The sequence below is a fragment of the Giraffa tippelskirchi genome, chromosome 4, assembly GCF_054371585.1.
Source record: "Giraffa tippelskirchi isolate mGirTip1 chromosome 4, T2T-mGirTip1v1.2.pri, whole genome shotgun sequence".
In the NCBI taxonomy this organism is placed as follows: domain Eukaryota; kingdom Metazoa; phylum Chordata; class Mammalia; order Artiodactyla; family Giraffidae; genus Giraffa; species Giraffa tippelskirchi.
The window spans coordinates 87,518,805-87,537,090 of record NC_137278.1 but is presented as its reverse complement, the minus strand read 5'-3'; the positions used below and the strand labels follow the sequence as shown (position 1 = coordinate 87,537,090).

Genomic DNA, 18,286 nt, shown 5'->3' with positions numbered 1-18,286 from the left:
GATCAATGTCATGGTGGGGCCAGATAATCCCTGCCACAACCACCCATATCCCTCACCAACTCCCCAAAGCTTCCACCTCTCCTGCCCTCCTCTGCCACTCTGCTCCTATCCCCAGCCAGACCAGCCAGAGAGAACACCAGAAAGGGAATAAAAATGGCTGTTGGGGAGGGGGTTTGTTTTTGTTTATCTGTGTTCTTTTTAATACCTGTTATTGTGGGCTTCCCTGGTGCTTCAGACAGTAAAGAATCTGCCTGCAATGCAGGAGACCTGGGTTTGATTCCTAGGTTGGGAAGATCCCCGAGAAGGGACTGGCTACCCACTCCAGTATTCTTGCCTGGGAAATCCCATGGACAGAGGAGCCTGGCAGACTGCGGTCCATGGGGTCTCAAAGAGTTGGGCATGACTGAACAACTAACATTTTCACTTTCACATTTTCACTGTTGTTGAGTTCCCCCAAAAGTTCCCCTGCTACCGTTCAAAGATTTTCTGAAATTGGCCCCATGTGTGTCCCCTACCAGCCATGATTAGAGTATGAATCTCAGGAGTGCTGCTGACAGGCAGTGCTTGGGAGCCCAGGAGTCAGAAAGGTCTGAGTTTGAACCCTGGACACACATTGTTAATCAGCTATGTCTATGTGTGTGTGTGAAGTTGCTTTAGTTGTGTCCGACTCTTCACGACCCTGTAGCCTGCCAGGCTCCTCTGTCCATTGGATTCTCCAGGCAAGAATACTGGAGTGGGTTGCCATGCTGTCCTCCAGGAGATCATCTTGACCCAGAGATCAAACCCGCATCTCATCTCTTATGTCTTCTGCACTGGAAGGTCGGTTCTTTACCACTTGCACCACCTAGGAAGCCCTAATCAACTATACCCCAATACAAAATAAAAAGTTTAAAAGAAAGAATACATATATATGTGTGTATAACTGAATCACTTTGCTGCACACCAGAAGCTAACACTACACTATAAATCAACTATACTTCAATTAAATTTTTTTTCATAAAATATATATATATATATATTATTTATTTTGCTCACAAGTCTGCAACATGGGCAGAGTTCAGCAAAGAGCATTCTCTACTCTACTCAGTATCAGCTGCAATGGTTCAAAGCCTGGAGGCTGGGATAATCTGAAGGCGTGTTCACGCACATGTCTGGCTGTTGTTGCAGCTGGGTCTTTTGCTGTGACTGTTACCAGAGCACCTGTGACACGGCCTCTTCTGTGGCAGTTTGGCTTCCTCACAACTTGGTGCCTGGGTTCCCAGCAAGAGTATCCCAAGAAAGACAGGAAAATCTATATCCGATCTTATGACTGACTTAGCCTTGGGAATCATATAGTCTCACTAGGTGGCTCGTGGTAAAGAATTCGCCTGCAATGCAGGAGACACAGGTTTGATCCCTGAGTTGGGAAGATGCCCTGAAGAAGGAAAGGGCAACCCACTTCAACCTTATTGCTGGGAAAATCCCATGGACAGAGGAGCCTGGTGGGCTACAGTCCATAGGGTAGCAAAGAGTCGGACTTAGTGACTAAAACACACCACCAACCACCCTAGTCACAGGCCCACACAGACTCAAGGGGATGAAGCAGAGACCCCACCCCTCAATGGAAAAGTGTCAAGTTCACGTTATAATAGGTGCTTAAAAAGTGAAGTGGAATAGCGTAGTGCTCCCTTTGGAAAACATGATCTATCATAGTGACTTCTATTTTTTTTTATACTTTCACCTTGTAGTAGAATGGTGCACAGTGAATTCAAACTTTAATGTATCTGTTTTTAATCAGAAACTTGATCATTTAAAAGCTATTAAGTCTTCTCTGTTTGCAACAATGAAAACCCCAAGAAATCTTCAAGCAGACATTCATTTGCAGAAGTCTTGAATGGCTTCTCTGTTCAGTAGCTATAAATCAAGAAGGCACACGTGGTTCTGGAGAGACAAAGGACAAAGATTTTAATCTGTTTGTACATCTGATTACTTTTATCTTTTGCTTAGCAAAGTCCTGGATTCAATTCTATAAGCAGCTAGAATTAGGTTGACCATCCCCCAGTTCAGATCAGTCACTCAGTCATGTCTGACTCTTTGCAACCCCATGGACTGCAGCACGCCTGGCTTCCCTGTCCATCACCAGCTCCCAGAGCTTGCTCAAACTCATGTCCATCTAGTTGGTGATGCCATCCAACCATCTCATTCTCTGTCATACCCTTCTCCTCCTGCCCATACTCATTAAAAAAGGAACTTAAAAGTTATGAGAGATTAAGTGGGCAAACTTGACAAAAGGTCAAGGAGCTTTCTGGAAAGAAGGATATCAATACCTTGACCATTTTCCTTTAACATTCAAAGTTATGACAACTGTTTAATTTATTGGAGGGTCCCAGCTGCTAAGAGAGTCCAACGTGATCACCTGCCCCATGAGGGAGAAAGGTGTGTGCACTGGTTCCCTGGGCACAAGACCAGAGCCAAGTCATCTGAGAAGATGGCTCATGCTGAGAATAACCCAGGCTGATGTTAGCATCCTTTCCCAGTGAGCTTGGTGCTTCAGACTTGCTTTGAGAAGAGAGCTTTGCGTCTGGGTGGGTGTTTATGGACTGAGTGTCTGTACCACTAGAGAGCAGGAACCCTGAAAGCCCTGATGTGTGGAGGCAGTGCTCACAGGTGACACTAAGCCCGAGAGACGAGCACCTTTCCCTCTCACAGTGCGGGGGCCCACAGCCACACTAGCATCATTAGTGGCACAACTGTTCCCCACTGATTTGACTTCCCATGTTTGTCATACATGAAAAGCAAAAATACAATTGAAGGTTTGAGGGCTTTCTACTTCATTTACTGATTTACTGGTATTTCCATTTGCTTCATTTTTTATCACTTTGCAACATTTAATTTATATTTACCTCTTTTTATAAGTTTTTATTATATAAAAAAATTAAGAATTTATCTTTTTTTTTTATAGAGGGAAACTATCTTGGTGCCCAGCATTGGTTTATAATTTTTACCATTTTTTCATGGATGTCCCTGTTTTATTTACTGCGTTATATAATGAATACCCAGAAAACACCATCCAACTCTAAAATCTAAAACGTTACCAATAACTTGTGTATACCTACATGCTCTTTCTCATTCCAAAACCCTGCCTCCCTACCCTGCTCCCAAGAGCAAGCGCTAGTTTCAGTTTGTGTTTATCATCCTTTTATTGACATGCATATAATTTATCATAGAGCCGTGCTGTGCTCAGTCACTCCGTCGTGTCCAACTCTTGTGACCCCATGAACTGTAGCCCGCCAGGCTCCTCTGCCTCCACACATCAGGGCTTCCAGGGTCCCCGCCAGAATCCCCTCTGGGGATTCTCCAGGCAAGAATACTGGGTTGGATTGCCGTGCCCTCCTCCAGGGGATCCTCCCAACCCGGAGATCAAACCCAGGTCTCCTGCATTGCAGGCAGATTCTTTACCATCTGAGCCACCAGGGAAGCCCAAGAATACTGGCGTGGGTAACCTATCCATTCTCCAGGAGATCTTCCAGACTCAGGAATCGAACTGAGGTCTCCTGCATTACAGGCGGATTCTTTAACAGCTGAGCTACCAGGGAAGCCCATCTTAAAGCTATTTAGACCAAAACAATATATTGTCTAATTTTGCCTACTCTTCACCTTTAGAATTGTGAGGAGTGCTTAGTCGCTCAGTCAAGTCCAACTCTATGCAGCCCCATGGACTGCAGCCTGCCAGGTTCCTCTGGCCATGGGATTTTCCAGGCAAGAAAACTGAAGTGAATTGCCATTTCCTACTCCAGGGGATCTTATTGACCCAGAGATTGAACCCACATCTCCTGTGTCTCCTGCATTGGTAGGTGGATTCTTTACCACTAGTGCCACCTGGAAAACTCAGGAGGGCGGCAAAAGGCAGCAGAGAACGAAATGGTTGGATGGCATCACCGATTCAATGGACCTGAATTTGCGCAAACTCCAGGAGATGGTGAAGGACAGGGAAGCCTGGCATGCTGCAGTCCATGAGGCTGCAGAGTTGGACACGACTTAGCGACACAACAGCAAGACCTTTAGAAAAAACTATCATATTGTATATAAAGTCTTCGTGACTTTCTTTTTATCGCAAGATATTTTACTAATATATATACACGGTGATTGCAGTCCACCCATTTTCACTGCTGAGTGACAGCCCATCATGTGAACACAGCACTATTTATCTGCCCATTTTCTCCATGATGGTCGCCCAGGTTGTCTCCAGTTCTTTGCTATCATACCTAGTGCTGCTGTAAACTACCTTGTGCCTCCCGGTGACCATGTACCAAGAGTTTCTCTCAGATGTACGTCTGGGAGTAGAACTGATGGGACATGCAAATATTCAGCTTTACAAAAGAATGCCAAATAATTGTTTTCCAATACTAGGCATTGTCAGATTTCTTAATTTTTGCCCATCTGCGTGCTAAGTCACTTCAGTAGTGTCAGACTCTGTGCAACTCCGTGGACTGTAGAACACCAGGTTCCTCTGTCCATGGGATTTTCCAGGCAAGAATACTGGGGTGGGTTGCCATACCCTTCTCCAGGGGACCTTCCTGACCCAGGCAAGGAAACTGTGTCTCTTATGTCTCCTGCATTGGCAAGCAGATTCTTCACCACTGGAGCCACCTGGGAAGCCCCCTTGGCCATCTAGTGGAGGTTCAAATCCATGGCAGAGTGGCTTTACACATCCCCCAATACTGGTGATGCTGAGCCTTACCTTGTATTTATTAGTTGTATGTATATTTCCTCTTCTGTGCAATAGCTGTGCATGTCTTCAGATACTGTGCTTTCACATTCCTTTTTCCTTAAATAAACCTTATTTCTTAGAATAGTTTTAGGCTTACAGAAGAATTGCAATGAAAGTTCAAAGATTCCCTCACGCCCCTACCTCGTTCTCACTCAAAGAATTTTATACTCCTTACAGACAAGTGTTTCCTTGTTCTCAGCAGAAGTCTCTCCTGCTTTAATTTCAACTTTCAGCCTAAGAGAGAGAATGTGTGTTTTCCAAAAGTTTTCTAGTGCCCAAATTGGATAGGGGGCAAGGAGGGTCACAAAGGCAGTGGTCCTCAAGGGAACGGTAAAAGGAAAAGAATCCTTGTCTTAGGACTAGACACGCAGGCCTTTCATTTCCTGTGTGCCATTAGTTTGGTGTGAACGAGCTTGTCAAATCAAGAACACATTTGTCAAGGAACGAAGAAATCACAGCCCAGGCCCTAGGGGCTGAGGAGACAGCCTGAGGTTTAGGACAGGCCTGGGTTTTAGTTTGGGCTGTACCTCTTACAGCTGTGTGACCTTTGGCAAGTTAACTCCCTGGGTCCCATTTTTCGCATCTATAGAATAGCGACTCCACAGATGTCACCAGTCATGTGAGGACCAGATGGAATCAATGCTTATACAGAACATAGCGGAGCACTACAACCACTGCTGCTATTATTATTGTGATGATTTTGTTATTATTTGTTATTATCACTTAGTAAAATCAAAATAAGAGCACAGGCTCTGGAATAAGAGAAAGTTGGTTTCAAATCCCAGCTCCACCACTACAACCCTGAAGCAAGTTATTTAACTTTTTTGTGCCTCAGGGGGACATCTGACAGGATTAGTAGGAAGATTAAAATTAAATAGTTTTAATCAGCTGATGCATATAAGGCACTGAACATAGTGCTCAGCACATTGAATGAACTCAGTAATGTAAACTACTATTACCATATGCATGTCATGTCCCCCACATCTCATTATTCAACATGCATTGGTTCCTCGTTGGCCACACTTCCTCAAGGCCTGCGAGCATAGTCTCAGGTCCTGAGCTGATTAACCAGATCTGGGGTATATTGGGCTTCCCAGGTGGCTCAGTGGTAAAGAATCTGTCTGCCAATGCAGGAACTGCAGGAGATGCAGTTTCGATCCCTGGGTCAGTAAGATCCACTGGAGGAGGAGATGGCAACCCACTCCAGCATTCTTGCCTGGGAAATCCCATAGTCAGAGGAGCCTGGCGGGCTATAGTCCACGGGGTCACTGCAATCTTCCCTGTAAGTCCGAACAGGAGCCCTCAGGCCAACGACCCACTTTCTGCTTTGGGTTTCTGAGTATCCCCTTGAGGAGGATAAAACAGAGCCCCAATACATATCACCTGGGCCCTGACTCCTTGCCTATCATGCACCACTCCCCGCCTTCAGGAGCCTGGCACATTCTACCTTTACCCTCAGCTGCTGATTAATGCCCTGCTTTTGTCTTCTGCACTCCAGAACTAAGCCCTAGAACTGGGGTTCTGCTCAGAAATCCCCCATGGCCTCACCTCCACCACCCTGGTGGATACTGGCAGAGGCTGGCTCATATTGAAGGTCACTGTGCTCTCTAAGATACAGACATCCCAGATACCACCCACCTCTCCATTCCTCCAGCCCTAGCCCATGCCTCCAACTGATCCCTTGTCTGCCACTAGCCTGCTGGCTTCACAGCTGAGGCACTGAGGGTTAGCCATTACCTCGTTTTACCCCCACAACTCTTGGACTGACTTATTTCAAAGATAAGTAGCCCCAGAGATGCTCAGAAATTTGCCCGGTGTCAGGTGACTAATAACTTCCAAAGAACTTGAGCTCCCCTGACCTCTAGTTCAGGGCCCGCTCAGTTTCCTGTGTCACAGATCCAAAGCTGAGGAAAGCCAGCTCCCTAATTTTCACTTTGGATGAAAACCCAACTTTAAAGTCTTGGCAGGTATCACTCTTCCTGACTCCCAGGCATTTGGCATCAGTTGGTGTATGTTTCCAGAGATATTTTTCTGCCCGGAGGAGAAAAAGAGGGAACATATTTCTGTTTGACTAAGAAACATGTAATCCCAAGGACTCCACACATTTTTAAGCCTTCAAATAGCACAGAGATCCGAGCAACTGGGAGAGACAGGAAAGTACTGAGTTGGGTGGAAACATATAAATTTTATTGCAAAGGGGCCCTTTAGGATATAAGTGCTGTTAATATGATCCCAAGAGGAGGGGAAAGGATTTTCCAAGGCTCTCCCACACTCAGTGGTGCTCTGTGTTTCAGAGGATCCGGGGGCCTTTGGGGCTCAGAGGTCAGAAGTTTTGCCCCAGAGTCCCATGTGTGCATAAGTAGACACAATGGAATTAGCTCCAGTGGCCTTAAAAGCCACTTTCAGCATTATCAGTAGTTTTTGCTATGTCTTCACAGCCCTCATCATCACTAGAAATGACCTTGTTCATTGAATTGTTGCAGGTACTTCCAGGTATGTTCACAAGGAATTGATTAATCATGGCTAGATTCTCAGCTCCTACAGTAGTGTCTGGCATATGGCAGTTGATCAGTAAATATTCTTTGCATATATTATAATCTCCAGTTTGGACCTTCGAGTTAGCTACCAGCAAGGCAAAGGGCACTGTACTCTTATTGGTCACGGGGTGGGGAAAGCCGGCTAGCTAGAATCAGTCAGCTGCCCAATGGTCAGAGGTTATTGCCAGGTGTGGCCAGCATGGAGGTGGGCCGGGGGCGGGGAGTTCAAGGGCATCTCCGCTGCTCATATATCTAGAAGTGTTTTTGATTTTTATTTGCTAATTTTTTTTTCTGTGTGGGGGGGACCTCAGGTCTTAGTTGTGGCATGCAAGATCTCCCATTGCAGCACGCAGGACTCTCTAGTTGTGGCACACAGGTTCTAGAGTGTGGCGGCTCAGTTGTTGTGGTGTGTGGGCTTAGTTGTCCTGGGACCTATGGGATCTTATGGACTTCTCAGGTGGCACAGTGATAGAGAATCTGCCTGCCAATGCAGTAGATGCAGAAGAAGCAGGTTTGATCCCTAAGTCTGGACAATCCCCTGGAGGAAGAAATGGCAACCCACTCCAGTATTCTTGCCTAGAAAATTCCATGGACAGAGAAGCCTGGCAGTCTACAGTTCATGGGGTCACAAAGAGTTGGACACGACTGAGCAAAAGTGCACACACACACACTGGGATCTGAGTTCCCTGACCAGGGATCAAACCCTCATCCCCTGTATTTCAAGGCAGATTATTAACCACTGGACCACTAGGGGAGTCCCTATTTGTTAGGGACTCCCCTAGTGGTCCTGGGTGTTCATTGGAAGGACTGATGTTGAAGCTGAAACTCCAATACTTTGGCCACCTCATGTGAAGAGTTGACTCATTGGAAAAGACCCTAATGCTGGGAAGGATTGGGGGCAGGAGGAAAAGGGGGCAACAGAGGATGAGATGGTTGGATGGCATCACCGACTCGATGGACATGGGTTTGGGTAGACTCCGGGAGTTGGTGATGGACAGAGAGGCCTGGCGTGCTGCAATTCATGGGGTCTCAAAGAGTCAGGCACGACTGAGCGACTGAACTGAACTGAGTAACAAGTATTAAGAAAGTGAAAGTGAAAGTCGCTCATTCATGTCTGACTCTGCAACCCCATGGACTATACAGTCCATGGAATTCTCCAGGCCAGAATACTAGAGTGGGTAGACTTTCCCTTCTTCAGGGGATCTTCCCAACCCAGGGATCAAACCCAGGTCTCCCTCACTGCAGGTGGATTCTTTACCAACTGAGCTGTCAGGGAAGCCCCCAACAAGTATTATAATGAATTTCTTTGCCAAATGGCCCATCTCATTAAATCTACCAAATATCTTTTTTATCCAAATCTTAGCTATAAGCAATTACAGTTACTATTGGCTACATCATTTACTGATTGACCACCATGCATATGTCATGCATATATTGCATCATCAAGTTTTTAAAGTATGTGTTAGATTTGGAGTATTATTCTTATTTTCTTGAAGGAAACTGTTTCTTGAAGGAACTGAGGTTTGAAGAAGCTGTGTGGCCTAGAGCGTACAGCTGTTAAGCAAGGGGCACAGATGTGAATCGGGTGTATTGAAAGCCCCTGTTCTTGACTCCCAAGTCATCCTGCCTCCACAAGATCACAAAATAAGTGAACTGCTTTTTTTCCCTATGTCAAAACTCTACCAGGAAAGACATCCAGCCCAAATTCTCCTGTCACTACTGCATTGTTCAGTGATTTGCTAATAAGCAACAAAACTGACTTTTTGAGTTGACTGGTTCACGGAGGTCCTCTCTTCCTGGTGTACAATCAGAGTCAGATCAGAACAACTAAAGTGATGACCAGCCTTAGCAAACCTTAACCACCCAAGAATAATGCAGGTAGAAGCAGCATAATGGAAGGAAATCATGTTTTTGATCAACTTGTGCTCATCCCTCTATGGGCCTGCCCTCCCCTTCTCTCATCTATCTTGGGAAGACATGAGCATAGGTGAAATAATTTTTTTCAAGAGTGTTCCAGAGCTCTGGGAAGGTACCATTTCTAAGGCCCCTGAGATAATCATTAATCATCTTAATGAAACTCTTCTTAGGTCATGTGTCCATTACTCCACTCAGGAAGGCTCAAGGCCCACTCAGATTTCTTCCTGATGACATTTTAAACGACAGTGGTACCATAGCTCTTGCCATCTTTCAAAAAAATGGTTCTCCTGTCAGGGTAAAGAGACTCTTCCCTTCAGTTCTTAGACCTCACCAGGTCAACCATCACACTAACTCACTCCCAGAACAGTGGAGGGAATGATCCTGGGATTCCATCTAAAGGGGTCATGATCCTGATTGAGTCACGAAGGAATGAGGTCTACCAGTGTCCATTTTCTACAGAAGGGTTTTCTAGGCATCCAAATTCCACCCTCTCAGAAGAGCCTCCTCACACCATTTTCTAGTGGCCGCCTCAGTTCCCCGAGGCATGCAATAGCCCTCCGCTTTCCATCAGGGCTGACAGTCCAAAATCAATCTCTCATCTGCTCCACTGGCAGTGCACTCCATTCTGGGTGCCAAGAAAGTGGTACTTTAGCAGAGGGAGGTCAAGCGGAAAGGAAAAGATACATAACTGCAGCTGCACTGAGGCATGACGTCAGAGTCTGGAAACTGAAAAAGGCATGCGAAGGAGAAACGGGGGGAGGGATGTTTGTTTGGAAACCATCGCACACAGTCCAAAGCAAACAAGCTGTTCTTTCAAGTCCACTTTCCATCTCTGCCCCATCTCTCTATTAATTCTTACCTCTTCTAAGAGCTTTCTCCCTCAACCCAATGTCTCAGTTCTATCAGAGTCTAGGGGATTCTTCCTGATCCTCCAGGGCTTGAAATATACCCAGATAAACTTTGTATCACCTGTCACACCTAAAAATACCAAGGACAGATCAAGGCCCACATCTTCTCTCTGAAGTCCTTCCTGAATATTGCAGCCAGCTCAGATTTCTCTCCATCCTCACCAATCTTGGAACTTAGCGATTGATCACCTACATAAGAACTGGAGCCTCTATTCAGACCCCCAAAAGACTATAGCTCTTACATCTTGACTGTTCTGATTGTTTCATGTAAGTATCTTATCCTCCCAGGAAAACTGTAAGCTCCCTGGAGTCTTGGACTGGGTCATGTAATCCTTTTGTATGTGGCACTGTGTACCCTCATGGTTCTGAATACATAGAAAGTCTTTACATGTATGAAGCTCCATGAACTAAAGAGAATTAAAGGAAGGCACACAGGAAAACAGGAAGCCACTAGGCACTCATGAGGAAAATGGTTAGTGGCTTCCAATTTCAGGTGAGTAATGCCTAGGATGGGCCCAAGGTGCGTGCCACAATGACACACACAGGGTCCGTACATGTTACAACAGGCAAGCTGACAAAGCACTCTGAGGTTGAACTGAGCAGCCCACACATGGAGCAGGGAAAGGGAGGAAGGTCCATACTTCCTTTGGACCAAGACTCAACACCAAACCATAGGCTAAGTCAGGCTACCAAAATGGTAAAGGCTACCCTAGAATAGGTGCCAAGGTCACAGGACTTGTAGCTCATTAGTCCAGTTTTGCACAGTTTTCATCCCCATGGTCATCCCATTTTCAAACAACATCTGATTTTACCTCAACCATTGCCTATGTTGAAGCAAAGAGGAATTCATCAACTTGCTTCATTGAAGAAAGCAAGTCAGAGGTAGCCCTGAGAATTTAACTTACAGCTCTAGAATTTCAGATCTAATCTCTGGAATTGAAACTATTCTTCCTTGTTCACTCATGAGCACATGTGGACTCTAATTCCGATGGCCTCCACAGCAGATATTAGCAGGAACGCATTTTCTAGCCACTTTATGAATGAAAGAAATGGGCAACCTGAAAAGAGATAGAGCTCACTCCCATGACCAGTGTGAGGTAAATGGTGCACTCTTTGTAGTGCCTGGCAGAGCTGGGAGCAACTTCAGTTTTATGGGCCAGGAGTGCAAGGCCCTAGGAGACGGCATAAAACCAACAAGGTCACACAACTTGATCACCATTTTCCAGGAGCTGGCGCTTCAGTCTCCTAACTCCCAGTCCCAGATTTTCCCAGTAAACCAAGAAGAAAAGATTGCAAGGAATAAAAAAGTGAAATACAAAGTCTATGGTAAGAATTGATGGGGGAGAAGGAGAATATCCTTCGAATGCTCACTGAACACTGCACACACACACACACACACACACACACACACACACACACACACACAAAATGTCCGTAGAACACCTAGAGTTAGTCAAGCAGCTCACAGTTGCCAGAAGAATAAGGAGCACAAGACCCAGTATATTGATTACTTTGTTGTTGTTCAGTCGCTATGTCCAACTCTTTTGAGGCTCCACGGACTGTAGCCTGCCAGGCGTCTCTGTCCATGGGATTTCCCAGGTAACAATACTGGAGTGGGTTGCCATTTCCTTCTCCATGGTATCTCCCCAAGCCAAGGATTGAACCCATGTCACCAGCATTGGCAGGCAGATTCTTTACCTGGAAAGAATTGGTTTACTAGGATACCATAACAAATACCACCGACTGGGTGGCTTAAACAATGGCAATGTATTTCCTCACAGTTCCAGAGGCTAGAAGTCTGAGATCAAGGTGTTAGAAGGTTGGCTTCTTCTGAGGCCTCTCCCCTTGACTTGTGGATGGCCGCCTTCTGCCCATGTCTTCCCGTGGTCCTCCCTCTGTGTGCCTTTATCATAATCTCTTCTTATAAGGACACCAGTCATATCAGATTAGAACCCACCCCAATGACCTTACTTAAATTTCATTCCTTCTTTTAAGTTCCTGTCTCCAAATATAGTCTCATTGTGAGGTATTGGGAGTTATGACTTCAACATTTGAATTTAAGGAGGACATGATTCCATAATATGAACAAAAATCCATAACACCCACCCACTAACATTTTATTCTGAAGATACAAGTGGAGCATTGTTCAAATTTTCCTTCTCTTGCAGACCAGATTTGAGCGAGTCTGGTAGAACCTGTACCTAGAAGCTATGCTGAGGCTGGGGACCCTCAGTTCAGTCACCAGGGAAAGACAGGGGGACTCTCTGAAGAGGCACACATCAACCTTTTAGGAGCTCCTCCTCTGAATCACTCCAATCACTCCTGTCAGACACTCCCACTCCTGTCAGACTCTCCTCACCCACCTCCACAGATCTCCACTTCAAATACAGAATTAACAGAAGACTTTCTGAAAGAAACGGGGTCCTACTTCTAGTCCATTCACATGAAACAAAACTTTGGAGTTACAGAGTGAGAGGCAAATACAAATGAGATGAAGACTCTGCTGTGGCCCTGGCCTGGGTCCAAATGAGCAGTGCTCTGCAATCACTCAGGCCACAGCCAACACTGCCAGCCTGCACGGAGCAGGCAAGCCGGGGTGGGGCCGCACCTCCCTCCTCTGGCTTCACACTTTCTTCATAGTCTTCCCACATCTGCAGCCACTTCCTGCAGTCAAATCTGTTGGTGCCTGCCTATGTTTGGAAAGCCACCAAAGCAAAGATCAAAACAGCAATCCAAACTGGTAAGAAATGCTGTTTCAAGTCTTGAAAATAGTTGGTCTTCTGATTCCATAAGAAACTGGCCATAAAGACAGCACAGAAACTGTAGCACTCAGGGCAAAGTATGTGGTGATAAAAAAAAAAAAAAAAAAAAAAGCAGCAGTGGGGGCTATGCTATTAATTATACCCATATTTGGGGCACTGGGACAACAAAGTTCAAAGTAAAATCAAAATGCTCCACTAACCTTGCCTGGACACACTTGACCTTTGCAAATAAGGTCTGTGGACCTACAAATGTGCAAGTTGCTATGAATAAGTTGGTTACTTGTTGTACCTTGGCCCACATTTGTCAGAGGGACTAGATACTGCTGGACACAAAGCAAAATGCCAAACCCCACCCATGTCTTTTGTATTCACACTACCTCACCGTCACAGGGCTTTCCTTAACAAAGTTGGTGGGGCAGGCCGGTCACACAAGATGCCCTCCCATTTGTTCAGGTGCCTCAGCAGAGCTTAATGCCCCCTTGCTTCCTGATGATGAGTCAGCATTAGCCAGTCCCTGGGACTTTTTATGGGCCTGGCACCAAGCACTGCCTTCATGGAAAGTGTGACATGTTCAAATGGTTCACCATGCCTGGCACCTCAAGTGTCTTTTGCTTCGTAAAAAGTGTTTTGCTTTTTCCCTCAATGTCCAACTGCAAATGAACTCCAAAGAGAGCTGATTAACCAGGTACACAGTATGTAGGAATTTATAAAGGAGAAAAGCCAGAGTTCAGGGACTTCCTTGGTGGTCCAGAGGTAAAGAATCCACTTTTCAGTGCAGGAGATATGGGTGTGATCCCCAGTCACTAGCCACTAAGCCCTCAAACCACAACTAAAGGGGAGCTTACTAAAGGAGAGCTTACAAGCTATAACAAAAGACCCTGCATGCTGCCGTGAAGAGTCCAAGCACCGCAACCAAGACCAAATGCAGCCAAAATATATAAAATTTTTTTTTAAAAAAAGAAAGAATAAAAACCAGAGTTCATGTGTGAGAAACAAAGCATAAATATATAAGCAGGAAATATCGTGCTCTCATTTGCAAAGACTCAGCAGATGCACAGTAAAACGTGAGTGAATGAATGGTCCTGAGTAACTGGTCCTACACTGGTCCCCATCCTCAGTGGGAGGGAGGGATGCCCAAGGGGACTTCCTCTCCTTGCAGCTGGGTTCCCAGAGGCCACTCCACAGGCTGTCCAGGTGAGCGTTGGAAGTGAACTCCCTATTTCTTGAATGTGAGGGTTTTTTTCTGCTAGAATGTCAATAATAATATTTAATATCCACATTGCTTTAATTTTTTAAAAGTTAGCTTCTACCCCCCACCCCAAATACAATCAAAATGAAATTTGGTGCCAGAAGAGAGAATAAAAGGCACTCTTGTACATAAACACGATTAGACATCCCCATGATACTGGTGGCTTTCATAGCTGCTGCTAAGTCGCTTCAGTCGTGTCCGACTCTGCGCGACCCCATAGACGGCAGCTCACCAGGCTCCGCCGTCCCTAGGATTCTCCAGGCAAGAATACTGGAGTGGGTTGCCATTTCCTTCTCCAGTGCATGAAAGGGAAAAGTGAAAGTGAAGTCTCTCAGTCGTGTCCGATTCTTAGCGTCCCCATGGACTGTAGCCTACCAGGCTCCTCCGTCCATGGGATTTTCCAGGCAAGAGTACTGGAGTACTGGAGTGGGGTGCCATTGCCTTCTCATAGCTACAGAATGCTAATTGTTCTGCAAAAGAGAACAAGGCAGATAAGCAGTCTTTGGGGGTGACCTTACAGCTCATTTTTCATTCATTAAGGAAAGGCCACCCACTGGCCAAACTCTGGTTTATTTTCCTAATTAGGGAAAAGCTCCAACCCTGATACTCAATGTGCTGTGCTGTGCTGTGCTTACTCGCTCAGTCATGTCTGACTCCTTGTGACCCTATGGACTATAGCCCACCAGGCCCCTCTGTCCATGGGGATTCTCCAGGCAAGAACACTGGAGTGGGTTGCCATGCTCTCCTCCAGGGATGCTCAATAGCCTTAAGGGATAAACATGCAGGATGAATCTACCCAACCTGCCAGGATAACAAATTGAAGAAGAGATCAGTGTGTGGGAGAGGTTTAAATATAACCTCCACAGATGAGATGAGGATGGGAAGTCCCAGCCCTGTACTGGAACTGGCCAGCGGCAGGTGAGGAGAACATTCTAGCAGGGTGGCACATCCTGCTGCACCCAGCCCTGGTGCCCAGAATATACAGAAGATGTAGCCAGCACAGCTCCAGCCCTGCCCTTGTGGAAGTGACAGTCCTGGGAAGAGAACACTAATATCCCTGGAACTATCAGAAAACAATTCAGATTGTGTTAAAGGAAGTACAGGCCCATGTATTCCATGCCAGAAATGCTGAAAAGGGAGAAATTGGATGTCCAAGTGAGCCTGAGGATGGGGAATACTTAAGCTCGTCTCTTAAGGGATCAGATAGGGACTTCTTGTAGCAAGGAAGAGCATATGGAATCAGGGAAGGAGAAAAAAGGAGAGAAAAAAATTTTTCAGAAAATGGAGTCACTTTTAAAGAGTGGGAGGGAGTTGCTATGCCATCGGTTATTACTTCAAGAAATCTCCTGTGGCCATGACTTTCTCCCTCCCTCCCTGTCTCTCCCTCCCAAGTGCTCATGCAAGCATAAACATGTGCATGCATTGAGGTGGATTTTGTCCAGTTATGAAACCAGAAGGCATCATTCTGCAATTAGCACTTTCAGGAGAATAGAGACAGATCTTTGAGGTAGCTTGGAGTCATTTAAAATTTATCATTAGTCAATAAGGGAGACTCTCCTCATCTCTTTGTAGGCAGGTAGATCAGGTAGGAGAGGATGGTGATTCACCCTCCCTCACACCAAAACCAGGCTCCCTGTCAGATGGGATGCAGCCCCCGACTTCCCCAGAGCCATTGACCAAGACTTTCAGGTGGGTTTGATGGGCTTACTCAGCCCGCCCTCTCCTAGAGGCTCATGGGACTTACTGTAAAGGGTGCAGCTCAGGAAGGGAGTGCCCCGTCATCCCTGGGGAATTTGAGAATGAGGCATCAAGCCAGAATCCACTGTACCCTTCACCCACCTTCCACAGAACTTCTTTCCCTAAGTGTCTCATAGTTTCAAACTGTAAGTTCCAGAAGGTTGGCCGTATGAATGGGCCTTATCACATCACCTGCTTGTTTTAGGACATAAATCCTGAGGAGTTGAGTGATCTGCCCAAGATCACAGAGCTAATGCCTATCAGACTGGAGAGAGGAGAAACAGAGAAAGAGCAGCTGGGGCCAACTAGGAAGCAGAAAGATAACTTCCTCTTGGCCTCTTGAGAGAAATTACTCATCCTTGTTATCCTTCTCTTACCAGCAACCTTCTTCCCCAGGGCTATCTGCCATGTGACTTGGTTCTCCAGAGCTCTACCCCACTCAGGACAAAGGGCCTCAATTCAAATCCTGCCTTAGGAAGTCACAGGTGTCTGCTTTACTTCATTCAGTTGAACAGGCCCCAAATGTACCATCACAATGTCAGATTGTTGGGTGACCAGCCATCCCAGTTTGAGATGATCCCAATTTTAGCAAGGAAAGTTCTGTGTCCCGGAAAACCTCTCAGTCCCAAGCAAACTGGAATGGTTGATCACCCTCTCAGTATATAGTCTTCTAAACAGGAGCAGTCTTCAAAGGGGTTCTGTTAAACCTCTAAAACCAAAGGTTTAATATATGTGGGAGATGTTATGGTCTATTGTTGACTAGATAAGACACTGGAATTAAAATTTTAAGACCTAGGATAGACTTTCAGCTCTGCCAGTTTCAGTTTCCAGATTTTGAACCAGTTATCCACAGTCTTTTGTGGATAACACACTCCAATTGCACAGTAGCCAAATAAGAAAAGAAAAATCACTAGGGAATTGATCTGTGGTCAAGGGCCACTTGGGGCTTTGACATGTGCTTGAAATACGTTTGGGGGCCCCATCTGCTTTTCAAGATGTCCCAGTCCAGTCTGCTCTCTGGACTGGAAGTTGTTCCCCTTTTTCCTCCCCCAATTTTCCCTCTTCTCTATTCCCATAACTCTCTCTACATCCCTTCCATAGACTGTGTTGTTTTCATGGGCATATAATTATCAATTTGGCTTGTCTATCTGCCTCTAAGCCTTCTGCTCAGTACTGGCTAATCCTGTTCAACACCATGTGCTTCCTGTGTGGAAACAGCAAGTCAAAAAGAAGTCCTGGATGAGTGTCCATTGAAAAAGAAATGTATTAGTTCAAGAGAAGGAGAAGGGCATTCTCATTAGACTTTAGGACACAATGAATGTTCTAAATATTTTTTTCTCTTTTCTTTCTTTCTTCATTTTAGATAAATGGATGCATATGTGATCACTCAGAAGGACTCTGACAATACAGTGGGTACACTTCTGAGTTTCTTTACAGAGATTGTTCCAGTACATTTTGATCTTTCTAGACTTTTAAGTCTTGTTCCTTGGAAGAAAAATTATGACCAACCTAGACAGCATATTAAAAAGCAGAGACATTACTTTGCCAACAAAGGTCCGTCTAGTCAAAACTATGGTTTTTCCAGTAGTCATGGTATGGATGTGAGAGTTGGACTGTAAAGAAAGCTGAGAGCTGAAGAATGGATGCTTTTGAACTGCGGTGTTGGAGAAGACTCTTGAGAGTCCCTTGGGCAACTAGGAGATCCAGCCAATTCACCTGATTGAAGGAAATCAGTCCTGAATATTCATTGGAAGGACTGATGCTGAAGCTGAAACTCTAATACTTTGGCCACCTGATGTGAAGAACAGACTCACTGGAAAAAACCCTGATGTGGAAAAGATTGAAGGTGGGAGGAGAAGGGGACAACAGAGGATGAGATGGTTGGATGGCATCACTGAATCAATGGACATGAGTTTGAGTAAACTCCAGGAGTTGGTGATGGAAGGGAGAACTGGCGTGCTGCAGTCCATGGGGTTGCAAGAGTTGGACATGACTGAGTGACTGAACTGAACTGAGACTTTTAAGGCATCATTCCTCAGGAAAATTGGGTAAGGAAAGACATAAAAGTCCTCCAGATTCCTCTTTCTCTTCTCTGCCATCCTATGTGCGGTTGAGTTCTCTCCTCACCATGTCTTCTCACAAGACTTTCAGGATCAAGCGATTCCTGGCCAAGAAACAAAAGCAGAATCATCCCATTCCTCAATGGATTCTAATGAAAACTGGCAATAAGATCAGGTACAACTCCAACAGAAGACATTGGAGAAGAACCAAGCTGGGTCTATAAGAAGCTTCATATAAAAAGTGGCACACATGTTAAGATCACTTTTTTAAGCAGCCAAATCACAGTGAGAACATCACTATTATAATGCTTGGCTCCTGATGTTTCTTATTTCCTCACTATCAGTCTGAGACTCAGTAATAAATAT

At 45.4% G+C, this 18,286-nt stretch overlaps 1 protein-coding gene and 1 long non-coding RNA gene across 2 annotated transcripts in view; one reads left to right on the top strand and one right to left on the bottom strand.

Annotated features, from left to right (window-relative positions):
* Positions 1-1,753: 1,753 nt before the first annotated feature.
* The window catches only part of LOC145545564 (uncharacterized), a 101,224-nt gene continuing 84,691 nt past the window's right edge, over positions 1,754-18,286 (bottom strand). Inside the window, exon 3 of the long non-coding RNA XR_014082152.1 lies at positions 1,754-1,920. This is a non-coding gene — a long non-coding RNA (uncharacterized LOC145545564). The remainder of the gene's footprint in view (positions 1,921-18,286) is intronic.
* LOC145544632 (large ribosomal subunit protein eL39-like) lies at positions 17,975-18,214 on the top strand. The gene has a single exon (XM_081587500.1). It carries the CDS (start codon positions 17,989-17,991, stop codon positions 18,142-18,144), a length of 156 nt encoding a protein of 51 aa, XP_081443626.1. The 5' UTR covers positions 17,975-17,988; the 3' UTR covers positions 18,145-18,214.

Coding starts and splice junctions, on each gene's coding strand:
- LOC145544632 (XM_081587500.1), top strand. CDS start 17,989: ATGTCTTCTCACAAGACTTTCAGGATCAAGCGATTCCTGGCCAAGAAA.